At 32.9% G+C, this 16,089-nt stretch overlaps 1 protein-coding gene across 2 annotated transcripts in view; it reads left to right on the forward strand.

The window, feature by feature from the left end:
* The window catches only part of LOC128234313 (fibrocystin-L-like), a 107,253-nt gene extending 91,485 nt beyond the window's left edge, over window positions 1-15,768 (forward strand). The window contains exons 58-68 of one of the 2 annotated variants that reach the window (XM_052948482.1): window positions 2,139-2,225; window positions 3,135-3,289; window positions 4,083-4,296; window positions 6,397-6,566; window positions 6,912-7,077; window positions 7,581-7,808; window positions 8,248-8,423; window positions 9,071-9,200; window positions 9,626-9,655; window positions 12,107-12,166; window positions 14,238-15,768. In XM_052948482.1, coding sequence (XP_052804442.1) covers window positions 2,139-2,225; window positions 3,135-3,289; window positions 4,083-4,296; window positions 6,397-6,566; window positions 6,912-7,077; window positions 7,581-7,808; window positions 8,248-8,423; window positions 9,071-9,200; window positions 9,626-9,655; window positions 12,107-12,166; window positions 14,238-14,440 — 1,619 coding nt within the window. In that variant the 3' untranslated portion in view covers window positions 14,441-15,768. The remainder of the gene's footprint in view (window positions 1-2,138; window positions 2,226-3,134; window positions 3,290-4,082; window positions 4,297-6,396; window positions 6,567-6,911; window positions 7,078-7,580; window positions 7,809-8,247; window positions 8,424-9,070; window positions 9,201-9,625; window positions 9,656-12,106; window positions 12,167-14,237) is intronic. The other variant, XM_052948483.1, reaches the window with a different exon arrangement.
* Window positions 15,769-16,089: the final 321 nt, after the last annotated feature.

Here is a 16,089-nt window from a genome sequence, read left to right on the forward strand (position 1 = left end):
CTGTATACAAACAGTGCACGTTTTGTATATATGCTGATTATTTGATATTTTAGCGGACGAGCCGACCAATTCAACTGACTCTGATTCGGGTAGAAAAGTGTTGTTAAATATCATAAGACTTTATTAACTCACATTTTTTGTATTCCTGTGACTTTGATGTATTCAAATTGCAACTTATTGTGTCACACATTTGTTCAATCTTGATTAAAAAATGAAACCCTCAAAAACGCTAACCTCGAAATGACTTTGTTTGACCTAATTGCACTCAAATGTTATATAAGGTATCAGATGTACATATAAGCTTTTTGTTTAATTGTGTACATGGCCATATTATTATTTTTGATACATGCAGTGATCTTGTATAATTTGAAAGGGTAATTGCTTGCTGAAGAATATATAACTAATTTGTATAATAAATGACCGAAAAACATATTATAGGTAAATATAAAGTTTTGGCAGTTTTTTTCCTTCTTAATATCAGCTAAAATCAAAAGTAAAATGACATGATTTGTGATCCTTTTAGGCCAAAAAAACCTGCTTGAATTTATTTTTGTTTGGTTATATTTATGTTGTTTTTTTCCAAATGGTATCAAAATGATAATTGGTCACAAGACATCGAAAAATCCCATAATTGTACTTGCAATACCTTAAATTTCATATTATCATATATTTTAAATTAACGCCGATTTTTTTCATAATATAATAGTGACTGTTTTTAAGCATATTATATTACAATTTGCTTTTAAAATTACATTATTTCCTAAATTTATGATCAGATGAACTGTGTCTCTCGTTTATTGCGGCATAAAATTACATATGACATTATTCATCTCCTTTAATGATCCCATGATGTTCATATGCTGCTTTCCTACTTTAATTTGCACAGACTGAAGTCACAGGAATATACCTACATGTTGTTCTGCTTTTGGTGTGGCCAAAAAAATGTAAAAAAAAATCATATATAATCTATAAATTTTGATAAAACATCAAGAATTTCATTCCTGCAGTCAATTTTATAAGTCATAGTTAGATGACATGAATTAGAATCTTAATGATTAAGAATGGATGGAGTGAGCTAACTGTCTTATAGCATACAATCTCATTGGCTGACGCATAATTTTGCATAATTTTATTAAAGGGGAATAAAAGTCTAAAAGCAGAATGATGTTTAAAAATATGTTAATACTTTATTTATAGATATATTCATCCCATTTTTATGAATGACATGTTATATATGTTCACACATATTATTATTGTCACACCTTGATAATATTGCAATTCCCCATCACCCTTACTTATCCCTTGTTTTTATCCCTGCCCTGACTTTCATTGTAACAGGTGGATGCAGATCTGTAACATTCGAAATTTTAGCTAGAAATTGTGCAGAAAAACAAAATGGTGGTAAAGGTAGATTTAATTACTGATTAGGGAAAGCAGGCAGAAGAAGACATATTTAATGGATGTATTGTATTTCTTAAATGGCTGCTTTTTTAATTGTTTTATATCTTTTCCAAGCAAATAATGATCTGGGTTTTATTCATTTCTGTAGTTATTACTTTGCTAAAAATAGAAAAAAATAAACTTTAAAAAAATAAAATTAAGAACAAACAAACTTTTGAATGAGATTGAATGCACAACAGACATATCTGATATTTGTTTTCCGTCAGTTCTATAAGTGGGGAATACATATTTTTTATACATGCATGCCAAATGTTCTTTTTGTCTTGAAATAATTGTGAAATAATTGTGTTAAATATAAGTGTTTTCTTTCTGTTTTTACGTATTCACTATACTGCCCTTCCCTGGGTTATAAATTACAAGATAAATTTTCTTTATTAAGATTTTTTAAGTGTGGATGACAAATTTGTTGTTATGCAATTTTTTTTTACTGTAGTTTAGTCTTACAAGAGTTTTTATGTACAAATTTTAAGCTGTTCTAAACACAAAATCAGTTGGAAAAAAATATGTTAAATCCTTTGTAAATGTTTCATTGCAATTATGTGTTTTTAAGGTCAATTAATTTGAGGATGCGTTTTTTCTGCTCGTGCAGCCAAGTTCCAATTGTAGAGTAGTCTTTTGAGACTGAATTAGGTCCCATGTTGAAAGTAATTGACTGAATGATCTCCCCTTTATTGCAGGTTCGTCAGACAGCACTGAGTCTGCATTGGACTATGCTATATACCTCATGAATGCTTGCCAGAGCGGTACCCTGGATTCCGGCCTAGGTAAGTAGCAACCAAAACAAAGAACCACAATGGAAATAAGTTTTCTCTTTTTTGTGTCATCCTTGGTTTGGGTGCCTGTCATGGCTTTTGATAGTATCATGTATATATAATGTTATTTACTATACATGTTGTTTATTTTAAATGTCCATGTATGTGCATTCCTTACTAAAATAAATCTGTCTATCTATCTAAGCCTGTGTACAATCATCACCAAATTGGGTCATAATATGTATTGGCATAATATCCATGAAAAGTTTGATAACCAGCCAATTTAATGCTTGAGTCACTCAAGGGTTATTGCCCTTTATTTATAGAAATGACCTCAAAATGGATATGTTCGAGTCAGGTTGGATAACCAGCCATGTCACCTTGGTCACACTTGAGTTAGGACCCTTGAATTGACAAAAACTGTATCTACAGTGTCTGCTCTCTAAATTTAGCTACACATACAAATTTATCACAAATCTTGGTGGTTTAAAACTAAGTGGCATATTAAGTGACATTTGCTATGATTAAAATGTTCATGCTCATGATGGCTAGTTGCATAGGTAGTGAGTACTGTCTAGTGTTTCTGTTAGAGCCCTATCAAGTATTTGTATGATGCGATGACTTGAATTAGTATAGTGGTCTCTGATGAACAATAAAAAAAGTTAACCAATAGAAAAAAGTCGGAAACCCTCAACAAAATTCAAGTCACCAGATCCTGGGTGGCGCTCAATTCTAATTTATTGCTGCATTATGAGGATTTGGTTGTAGAGCACTCAATAGAAACAGCTTTATCAAAGTACCCCAGTCCAGATGTTAACTATCATGACTGAATTGAAATTAAATTGAACACAAAACAAATTCAATGTTCTTGACAAAATATCTTTTGATAGATAAAATAGATATTTTATATATTTTTTACAGGTGCTGATGATGTTACTTGTGATGAAATCCTTGTTGGTGAGACCACGTACAGCCCAGCTCAACCCGCGGGTCTACAGTTTATGCAAACAATGACTCCACAGCATGAGGGCGTACCCTTCACCATGCAACCAAAAATCAGAGCTTATGATTCCAATGTATGTGTTCTCAATAATTATACTCAGATCGTTTCCACATTATATTGTTTAACTGGGTCAAGATTATTGTCTAATCAGGTCTTTGGATTTTCATTATAAATGGATTTTCATGTTTTCTATGTAGATTGGGAAGTCAAAAGTAAAGATTGAATCTGCTTACGGACTCCGGTTGTGTTTAATTAAAGTAATATAGTAGGTTTCAACAGCCAAATATGGAAAGTTTGTACATATTTATAATCATATTGTAAGTTTGAATCAAAACAAATGAAACACTTGATAGTCATTAAGCTGCACTCTCACAGATTGAATGTTTTGACAAAAATCCATGGAAACCAGTTATATAAGACTGCTGACATAAAATAAGATGGCAGGTTTTTATATTTAAGTTTGAAAATTGATGTTTTATGCATTTTTCTTACACTGTTAGTAACGGTTTTAGCCATTAAACATTAATTTTTGAACGGAAAAATGAAAAACTGCGATCTGATCTTTTATCAACAGTCTAATATCATTGGTCTGCAGATGTATGTGCAAAAAATTGCGCTTTCCTAAACGAAAAAATGTAAAAATGGTAAATCTGTGAAAAAGCAGCTTTAAGCGTTTATGTCTATGAAGGCTGTAGGGTATGTATGCTAGTCTCCATGAGGGCAGAGGGATGCTACCAAAAAAGACCGGGTGCAGCCTACATGTACTTCCATAACTCTAGCTAAAACCCTCCAGCTTGAAATGTTCTTAGTAATCAATTATTTTATAAAAATTTAAATGATTATAATACTTACTTTATTGTTTCCAGGGTGACATGATCGACAACCTTGGTATTGAAGAAAGCCCATGGGAGATCACAGCCTCCTTGCGCGCGGGCACGGGGCACTCATCAGCGGCTCTCTCTGGAACGGTTACTGTTGCGTCAGAAAACGGCTGGGTGAACTTTACGGATCTGCAGATATCTCACGCAGGAAGTGGATACATCATCGACTTTGAGATCACAGCACCCGCTGAAGCAGCTTGTATGTATAATGCATGATTTTTTTGGTCCCTGTTTGGTATATTTCTTGGTCATTAAGTGAAGTTATCTTTGTGTCATACTTTTGTTAAGTTGGTGAAAAATCATAAAAACTGAACATACGCCAGATTTAAAGTCGCAAACACAATTGAGGAAGCAATTGTTTTTTTATTTGTTACCAGCTGTGGCAATTATCCATTTTAGATCTACAGTTCTTGCTTCCAATTTCTCTCAATATCTTGAGAGTTACAGATTTAAGTATCATATTCTGTTTATTCAAACAGCTTTCTTAAACTTGATTGTATGAACCAAAAAATATATCATCATGATTAACTTCAAAATAATTTCGTTTAAAAGTCTCAAAATGCTTTTAAAGGAGAAAATGAACAATTTATACCAAATCAAAATTGGTGAGCTAAGCGAAGTGTTTCTGTTATAAGGGACTTAACGGTTGATAGAGAAATTGAGGTGCCATGGTGATTGAAGATTATTTATATATTCTATTTCAAAGCAAATTCAAGCTTAAATCAAGGTAACAACTATGTGGTTATGTTATTGTATACATTTGGTTGTTGTTTAATGCACCAGTCAATTGCAACCATGCCCCCCCCCCCCCCCCCCCCCCCCAGGTCCGGGGAAAAGCGGGGACTTTGACTTTCGGTCCAGCGAACCCCAGGTAAAATCCCCGCCCTGCGGGGACAAACTGATTCTTGCCAAATGCCCCAGGACCCCAGGGAGCCTACAAAAGGCCCTTTCCCCGCTATATTTTGCGTGAAGACAAAACCACCGCATTCACCCGGCACTGTGGGGCCACCTAAAAAACAGGGCCCATTTCCCCGGCTATCCCCAGTATACCCCTGGACCTCGGGGGCCATGGTTACAATTGACTGGTGCATAATGGTATTGTAAAATCAAAATATGGATTGTTTATTATTAAACTGGACTTTAGCAAATTGTAAGAAAACTGTGAATTATATTGCATTTAAAAATAAAGAGTGGACTGGGCTGCTATTCATTATTATACTAATTGTTTGGTTATGCTCCTTTATGAGTGAAGAAACACAGATGAGTATTGGAATACACTCCCTGCCAATCATGTAAGATCTTTCCAGTAAATCTATACTTTCATTCTACAATTAAAATACAGCATGATGTGTTAAGTTGTGGTATTGTATGGCAGTGTAACATTCTATAGGCAGAATATATCAGTGTCACTGTTTGTATGGTACGCACATCTCAAACATTGTCAAAATTGTGTGTTGGTTTATTTTTGTTGTGCAATATTGAATGAAAGAAGAAAACAGTCTACCATTTCAATGGCATGCATTATAACTGTGTAGTCTGAAATAATTATTATCTTTAATTTGCACATAAACATAAAATTCTCGTGTAATTTAATTAAAATAACTATTGACAGGTACAAGGTTTGACAGACTAAGACAGACAGACAGACAGACAGATGGACAGAGAGACAGAGAGGGGCAGACAGACACACAGACAGACACAAAGACAGACAGACAGGCAGAAAGACAGACAGACACACGCACACATACACACACAGACACACCCAGACACACACAGAATGACAGACACACAGACAGACACACACACACACACACAGACAGACACACAGACAGACAGACCGACACACACACACACATACACACACACACACACACACAGGGACACACACACACACACACACACAGACACACACACAGACAGACACACACACAGACAGACAGACAACAACAAGTTGACTATTACATTGTAAAAATATTTACCAATGAAATTACTTTTAAATTTCAAAGAAAAATGCTTTTTTACAGGCAATTCTATATAACTAGTGACTTTTTTTTAGTTTGGTCAAAGTAAGTCATAATGTTTTTGATTGGTCAATATTCATATTCCAATAATATCAACTAACCAATCACATCATTTACATTTGCAAACTTTGACAAAATATATTTTGTAGACAACTTATCCAAGTTTTATATAGTTGATTATGATCATTAGATATCTAAAAAATATGCTTTCTTCCTGGTAAAAACCAACAGAAATATTTGTTCAATAAATTCTTAGCAACTGTCTTCCGATATTGCAGACCTGAACTTCTCCCTGTCCACCGATGCATTTGACCTGGATGCCGTACCGATGACAGCAGGCGTGTACTCCATGACGACTGACGACATCATCAGTGGTGAAACGCTTGCCATTGTACTCAACCTTAGAGACAGCACAACAGATGTAGCCATTCCCGATATCACTTGGAGGGTATATTAATTAAACTTCATTAGGTTTTTAATAATGGTTTATCTCAAGATTATTAGCATGGATAATACAGTCTTAGTCGGACACACTGTCTCATCTGAGGCAGAACTTTACAATTGTTTCTTTTGACACACAGTCCGGCTATTACTGTAATCAATTACACTTACTTTAAAATTTTAGGTTGCTTATGTTCCTATGATTTGTTAAAGTGCCATAAGAAAGGCTACATGTAAATGGAACCAAATAAATAAATAAATAAATTGTATATTGCACTATAGAGACATTTTAATATAGTCATAACATTGAATATCTGTATTGTTTTGCTTGAATATTGTGACTCATTTACAGGATCATACATTCAACATTGCCTGCGACACACTTATTGACTTTGAGGATGGTAGTTTGACTGGCACCCTCTCAGGAACGTTCGTGGCCGGCACTGGACGGGTAGCGTTCTCTGACTGGTCGTTCACTGGATATGGACTGGTTTACATCAGCTGCCGTACACAGTCGAGTAAGTTCGAACTGAATGTTCAATTTATCTTACAATGTTTTATCATGATAAATTGCAGAATTTTAACTAAATAATAGGGTTTTAATTTGCAATGGCAACTTTTTTTTTTGCCAAATTATTCTAAAAGTTTTAATTTTTTTTAAATGATTACCATAATAATGAATCATTGTTATTATCATTATTATTATTATTATTATTGTTTTTATTATTATTATTATTATTATTATTATTATTATTATTATTATTTGAAAAATGACTTATGTTCAGGAAACTAACTATTGGTCTGACATAATAATTCAAATTTTACAATCAATATATATTTTTTATACATTAATGAAAATGATTAATTACTGTCACTGCCAAAATGTAAAGAGATAAGCAATGCCAAATTTATTTGTTTAGCTTGATTGGGAGCAAGGTCTTGGATATAACTCTGCTTTGGCCTTACAGTATATGTAACCTTTATATATATATATATATATATATTTTGTTACTTCAAACAGCTCCTTCAGAGTTTGACTTCTACTCCTACCATTCCCTCACTGTGCTGTCCCCGACACAGGCCAGTATCCAGATTGAGGCTACGAGCATCATCACACTGCGATTCAACAACGATTATGACACAACACTCCCCACTGAGGCAGCTGCCAAGCAGCTTGAGCAGGAGACAATAGCTGTATTTAATCAGAAATTCCCTGACGTCATTATCACGGATTCTAGTATTTCTCCCGGTCAGTTATATTCACACATTTACAAATATAAAAACTGAATCCTTTTTTGAAATGCGTATAAAATGTGAGAGGCATTTCCTCCAATTATTGTGCAAGGTATCTCCTCCAATTATTGTGTGAGGTATTTCCTCCAATTAATGCGCAAGGTGTTTCCTCCAATATAGGGTTCAGTCACACTGATAACTTACGTTAAAATAATGCAATGATTAAATTGAAGCAATAAATATCAAGGTGGATAAAGGAGAAAAAATATCCTTAAGTTGTGGGTAATCTAGCATACAATATGTATTTTAAGTGACGTAAGTTGTGATCCTTTAGCATCAAAGTATTGTTGCTTTGTTATATGTGCAGACAGTAACTTAGTAAAATTAAATCATTATCCTATCATGGTTGAACTTGATTAACGTTTTCTATATTTTGACTTTCCTCCGATCTCCAGGCAGTATCATCGTGGCCTTCACCATCGAAGGTGCGAGTTTGAATGTTAGTAATGTGGCTGAAGACATCTGTAAGGACATCTCCTCCGGCACAACTGTTGATATCGGTGGCCAGACGCTCACCCTGGACGGCTACATGCTGGTGGATGGGGAAGAGTTCTACTCCACGTGCTCATCTGTATGATCATTTTTCCATCATATTTTTCATGAAAACATTAGATTACCTTGTCTGTTTTTATGCCTTGAAAAAGAGGCACATAGAAACTGCACCGTCTGTCCGCATCGTCCATGTTTCGGGTGTTACTATCATGACTTAGCTGTAACTTACTCAATATTCAATGCATTTTTGATCAAACTTTATAGAAATGTTCAATAGCATGGGAAGGTGTGTTCACAAAGCATTTGTGCTCTTGAAACCTCAAAAGTCACACATACAGATCAGTTGGCTCGCAAATCAACAAGACCTAATTTGGGGCATTTGTCATATTCCTGTGATAGCTCAGGTTTGAAGGAAAAAAGTATAGTCATTGATGGAGAATATCATTACTCTGAAATCTAATTTTTATGGTCAAACAATTCTTATGTTAAATTATAGTGCATTCAAGTTATAGCATTTTGGCTGATTAGAAAGACGGCTTTAATGATAAGCCAATTTTTAGATTGAAAAAGATAAAAATAAAGATAATTTAATTTATTCATCACCTTTGCACAAGCCCCACTTTGGGGCTCTTTATTAGAATTTTGAGTCCATTATTGACAAGATAATAAAACCTTAACAGTCTAATTTCTAAATCATAAGAGTACGCACTTTTTCAACATTTTCAGAGCGATGAGGAGGATGGCCTGCATGCCGCCTATATTGCTCTCATCGTAATCTTGTGTCTCCTCATTGTTGGCATTGTCGTCTTCGTCCTCGTATACAAATTCAAGATCCAGCCAAACTCCAAGACTCATGGTAGGTTGCAATTTGTTAAATTGATGTTAATATAAAAATTTATGAAAGATCTGATGACCGTATTTCCTGGTTTTTATTGATGCATTGAATATTTGTTGGCATAAAAATTTTAATATTATTCTTTCTTAGAATTTTTTGTCGCCTCTGTTAAGGAGGGTAAGAAACAGATTGACCATATTGATGGTTTTGAGATAAAAATTCTAATATTTTAATTCCATCACCTCCTTTTAATCATAATGATTTTTTAACAGGTTTTATTAATTTCTGTTGGTGTTTTAACCATATTTTATGATTTATCTTCACTGTGTGGCTGTCATTCTAAAACATAATGATAATAATAATATAAATTATTGTTTAATGTAATACCCATTGATGATGTTTTTATTGAACTTATAAAACTAATAAAAAATAAACTGTTATTTTAGGTCATCGTTTTGAAATAACACCCTACCAGGGTAAATAAGTCGTGCTCTGAATCACCCTAGTGATTTCTGCGTAAACTGACAGCTAAACTCATTTCAATTTTCTTTCTTGTTATTTTTACACCTTATCAAAATTACGTCAATCATGCAACTATTAAAGCAGGGTGCAAAATGCTCTTGACACAAATTAGAGGGAAAGAACTCAAGAGTGCTAAGAAAGCATTTTTTTTTTAATTTGGTTATTAGAGTTATTAGAACAGTATGTCAGTTAGCGCTGGGTCACTGGATGATAGGTCATTGATTGGCAGTGTGAACTACAATATCTTTAGCCTTTTATAATCCTGCAGTATATTTATGAAGTGTATACAAGGCATAACAAGTCTTATAGTTAAGTGACTTACATGGCAATGAGCTTTAGGACCTATTCCTTTCTAAATCTGCCACCCGACTACCTTGGCCTCATAAAACCATCAGGTGTTTGTCTATCTGTAGACAGTCAGGGGCGTAGCTAGGGCCAATTTTATGTGCAGGCACAAAAGTAGGGAGGTCCGGCAGCATGGCCCCCCGGAAGATTTTGAAAGCGTTGTTTGAAATGTTATGTATTGGTGTGAATCAAGAGGGGGAAAAAAGCTTAAAAATCGAATACAAATAAAGGCTTTCAAGAAATTATCCAAATCAATCGAACAAAATTGACATTTTCTAAAAAAAGGAAAATTGATGTGAAGGCCTGGGCCTTGTGGCTTACGCTATTTACAGTGAATTATTATTTACAAAATTACATATCTGCCATCTATTTGTCTGCTAATCTGATGCCAGAGAACAAGAAAAAGATGTATTTATTGTTAATATACTTATTCGCTTTATAACAACTGACAAAAACCTTTGGTAGACATAAATTATAGGACTTGTTATGCCACACATATACACTCACTGATGTAGAACAAGTCATCATAGGACTTGTTAGTTGTTACATATTTTATGCAGTGTGAATGCTTCAGCAACTAACTTATATAACAACATTTTATATATGGACTTAATTAATATGAAATAACGAAATGCTAAGCTTGATATATCATCATATAATATTTATCATATTATTTATTCAACAAATTCAGGAAATGTGTTAGTAATTAAGCTTTTGGCAAGCTTGCTTTAAAGCTGCACTCTCACAGATATACCATATTTACAACTGTTTTATTTTTTGTCTTGGAAACAGCAATTTTTGGTGTAAATATCTGCAAACCAATGATAAAAGATTACTGACAAAATATTAGAGTGCAGATTTCCATATTTCTGTTTGAAATTAATGTTTTATGGCTTAAACCGTTACTAACGGTTTAAGAAAAATGCATAAAACATCATTTTTTGAACTTCTGCGATCTCTTTTTTGTCAGCAGTCTAACATGACTGGTATACATGGTTTTTTGCTTAAATTGGCTCGTTCCAAGACAAAAAAAAAAAAAATTGTCAAAACGTTTCAATCTTTGAGAGTGCAGTTTTAATACACATTTTCTGTTTGACTTGAATAAAATTGTGCATTATAAGAGAGGGGTATCAGATTCTTTTTATCACATGCTTTCTCTGCGAGAAAAATATGAATAGCCTACCTCATGTACCTGCTTCTTGTTAAGCTGCTGATGAGCAACACAACACAAGCAATATCATTTTCATCGCTTCTTGCCTACAGAAATAGTAATACTAACAACATATCTGATGTTCTAAGTTCTGTTTGAAATAAGACTGAATGCTGAGATGATCGAATTATTGAGTTGGAATCTAAACAAAAGTTTTAAAAGTTCTAGAAGTATTGATCAAATTTGCTTTTTTTTTTAAATTGTGAGGTCATATTTGTATGAAGTCATGACATAACATCATGTCCATGACATCATCAGTGAATTTTTTTTTACATAAGTCTACATTTATGTATAAGAGAAATCAAAAGATATTAACCATTTTAATTCCAAAATTTCTGATAGAAAATTAATAACTTTATTTAATAAAAGAAAAACAGCAAAAAGAAAAATTGTATGAGTTTTAGAAATGTTGCAGGTTAAACCTACTTATTTTTCCGATAGAAAGAAAGCAATTTTACATTGTATATTACACTATCATGTGTAATACAACAGATATAAAATGGTTGTATTAAACCAGAAAAAGGTAAAGCATGTGATGAAAGTACATATGTTTGACCCTATTAGAAATGTTTCAGAGAAACTACATTTCTATCTTATTAACAATATTATTTAGTTGTCAATATTTAGAAGTTCAAAACATTTCTATTTCAGTTTGTAAACATGTAGCTCAGTTATTTATTATCTATAGTAACTTTTCAGTTTCTAAGCCTCTTTATACATTACATGTGTGTTGTAGACATTCAGTTTGTAAAAAAATACAGCTTCGATGAAAATAACTACTGGTACTGAATACTCGGCAATAGTGACTTATTTTACTAACCCTTCTATGCATTGCTTGTGTGTGTTTTAGGTGTAAAAGACAACCAGTCAAACGGCCAGAACCAACAAGCCGCAGGATTCTATTATATAGGTTAATTTCAGTGGCATGCAGCCAGAATATTATTGTACCCACCCGTATATTGCTACATGTATTTATTACCTAATTTATCCCGCATTTCATACTATCAGTGTGATGGGCAGGTTTTAACTGTTTTAGCTAGAAATTACAAGAATAATTAAAAGCACGGTATTTGGATATTCAATGTAGGCTAGTACTGCAGAATCTTTTACTTATACGGCTATACCCCCAGCAAAGCTATTGAAACAGTGTCTTACACTTTATGCCACCGTGCATGAGAATTTTGAGTAATCCCACTAGCCAATACATTGTATTTAGAAAGGCCATGATAATAATCTAATGTTTATCCTTTGGAAAAATATTTCTATTTATCTATTTATAAATCTGTGTTTGTTTATTTATGCATTTATTTTTTCACTAATATATGCAATACACTTATATAAGTCAGATACGGCTTCTTACGTCTGTAAAAGGCATTTTTTGAAGAAAAACTCATACTGTATCTATTACATATATGCCAAGAATATGAATTTTATAATCTACACACAAGTTCCTTTATTATACAACTGTTTGCAGATGAACATAGCAATTTAAGTTTTTGAAGCATGGCTTTGAACCAGCTCAAATCATTCAATTAAATTTCATACCAAATTCAACATCTAAAACTTGTCAATCAACTTCCATCATGGAAGAAACAAACTGTACATGTAGCTATTACTGGTATGGCATTTGCTTTGACGTATTAGCAGGATCTAACTTCTGAAGAGGCGGGCTCATACCATCTAGTTTGCATTGGTGTAATTCTTAAACCAACCAATTGAGCTTTAATTTATGCTCATTAAAGAATGGCGTGATAACAAGCAATACCCAATCAAGTGCAGAAACTTTCTGTTTGAAACTGCTGCCCTGCATGTGCAATAGAAATTAAGATCTCTGGTTCAAAATGGCAATGTGATTGTACCTTTTTTAAATGATTGACAAGTATGTTTTCCCAAGTTTTTTTGCAAACAGTAGTATAGGAATCAACGTTGTCATGCATGCTTTAATATATCTGTTCCCATGTGTACACCATACTTGCATGTAGCAAGGAAAATTTCACCATTTATTTTATAAAATAATTATAAGATAAAGGCCTTAAAGTGTCCTTACAACTGTCATTTGCTAAAAAAAATCATTATAAAACCCCCAGCTTTTTTCAGTCTTTTTTAGTCTTTTTTTCACAACTGCTAGATGTATTTTACTTATATAGCTTTTAAAAATGAAAAATGGAGAAGATTGCACAGGAACCTTTTCAATACAGGATTTTAGTCGTAACTTCAATAATCTGTATAAACATCGCAAATGATAACAATGTGTTCATTAATAATACTGGCTTAAATTCAAATCAAACTATAATTGAAACTATAACACTAGGCTAATTTCAATTCAGGACTAAATGACGAGCTTTTATTGAAACACCCAACTTTTAAGACCATTTTCTCAATGTCCCATAGGTGGTCTGAATAGAGGGTTTTTACTGTACTTAAATCCGGAAAAGGACTTAAGATGTTTTATTAATACTGTGCCTGTTTTTATTATACACCGAAGGGGGGATTTTTATCTAGTATGTCTTAAAATAAGAAATATTAAACAATCAGTTTCTATTTCAGCTATATATATATATATATTATTTCTACTAATAAATTATAGCATTTAAATTTCTTATTAGAATTGTTTCCCCTGTGTTTTCTATGGACATAATCTAATCTAAGGTTCAGGGATGTTTATGATCACAGTTGTTGGAATTATACTTGCCAATATGAATGCTTATGGTATTGCTTTATGGATTAGCTAGATGCAGTTTTGTAAGAACGATAAATAACATTAAGACAATTTCAAATAATTATACATATAAATTTGAATACCTTTGTTATTCCTTAATATCAAGTAAATGATAATAACCATTAAAATTGTTTTGAATTAATCTTGATATGGAATTATTGTTGGTTAAAGTTCATTCAAGAATGTCTTATTCAAACTGTCTCCATATCAACATACTTTTATGTGCTATGAAAGTTTAACCAATTATATACCTGTTTTACAGACAACGGTCGCACTGTATTCCTTGCCGGAGCCAACCACAACGTCAAGGAGGGCTTCTTTAAGCAACGACAGAACACAGGCATTCGTTCGGAGGCCAATGTCCCCCCGATCACGACCCTGTACGACGAGACCCCAGGCTACCTGCAGGTGCGCAAATCCCCGCTTGAGATGGACATTGAGCGTGCAGTTACGCCCACTGATTAGATGGATATCGATCGTTTAGCACCAATTGACTACCATGCTATTGGCAATAACAACATGGAGTTTTTCTATGGATGAAATGAACATTACTATGGACTTATTATAAGGTGTTACTTACTGAATAATCAAATAATAAGTATGGTGTAAAAGTTCCTGTGTATGCAATTTCCAACTGAACTAAGAGCAATGTAGATTTTGTCATGGAACTACTTTTTTCAGATATAACTTTGCATTCAAACTTATCTGTCGATGTAAAAAGAACTTTCTAGGGTTAAACCTTATTGACTGAATTAAGGAGATGTGATTGTATAACTTTAGAAATATCATTTGTTAACACAACTGTGAACCATGTTAGCCAGAAGTATTGGGAAATTGGTGATGAATTTCGGATAATGGACTTATTCTTATAGCCATTTATATTCTTGATACATTTTTTGTGTTTCTGTGATAGTGTACAGTTTTATGTAGTGCCATTTTGGAATGAATCTGTGAGATAATGAACAATTTTATAAACTTAACAAATTACACAAAAAATTGTAAAAAAATCCTGTTACACTAAAAAAATGATCACAAAATCAAGTGATAATCTTTGCTTCGAAAAAAATGTTTGCATTACAATCATATCAATATTTGTAAATCAAAACATTTCATATGGAAAATAATTAAATCAAAACTCTCTCTAGAGTGGCGTAGATTAGAACTGTTATCAGAGACATTCCCTTGTTGTATTTTTATCTGTGATATATGTGTAGATTAGAGATAATTCTCTTCTCAATCCAGTGTGTGCCTTATTGTTTATAATCCTAAATATTTCTGCTGGCATAATACCATATTCTTCAATTTGTGACAGGTTGCAGATTCTTTGCAGAAAATAATGATTTCAAAAAATTTGTTTACTTTTTGAAAGTTTTTATATTTATGCTTTGAGTTTATTAAGTTATATATCTTTTTTCTTTATACAGAAAAAACACCATTATAAGAGATATAAAAACTTAACATGTATCTTGCCGAGATGAAGCGATCAAATATTTTTTTGTGATTAGGCATTTTTTGCTTTAATGACTTCTTAATATCTGACCTCAATATTTTAAATTTCTTAATTGCTCAAGTTTACTCTTTTGATGGTTTATTTTTGGTTTTCTTTACACTTATTTCCTTTCATGAGAAAAGAAGTTGTAAATAAATGTCTGTCTACTATTATTACCTACTGGTATCTGTTTACCTTTTTAATAAGGCACTATTTTGTTTGTTTGTTACAAAAAAAAGAAAAAAAAAAGATATATATTTTTTCTTTATACTTTGTGAACATTCTTTAATAAAATTAGAATAGACCAGTTGTTTTTGTTTACAATCGAAATATCATTGTTGGTAATAAAAACATCCAGATATATTTACTGACACATTATAACCAACTGCCCCTGTAGCTCAATTGCAGAGGGTTCAGTTAAGGTGCATACAGTCCGGGCTTAACCACGCCTACGTCATATCACATGATGTCAATAATGATTGGTAAAAATAGTCCCTTGCCTGGCGATTTGTATAGTACTTGGTAGTTTGGAGTATTCGGTACTGGTTTTAACCTAGGAAAGTTGTCACCAATGTATCCTTGCTTAACACTCAGGTCACATAAAAAAAACAAGTGGTCTCTTCAA

This window comes from Mya arenaria, chromosome 5 (assembly GCF_026914265.1).
Source record: "Mya arenaria isolate MELC-2E11 chromosome 5, ASM2691426v1".
In the NCBI taxonomy this organism is placed as follows: domain Eukaryota; kingdom Metazoa; phylum Mollusca; class Bivalvia; order Myida; family Myidae; genus Mya; species Mya arenaria.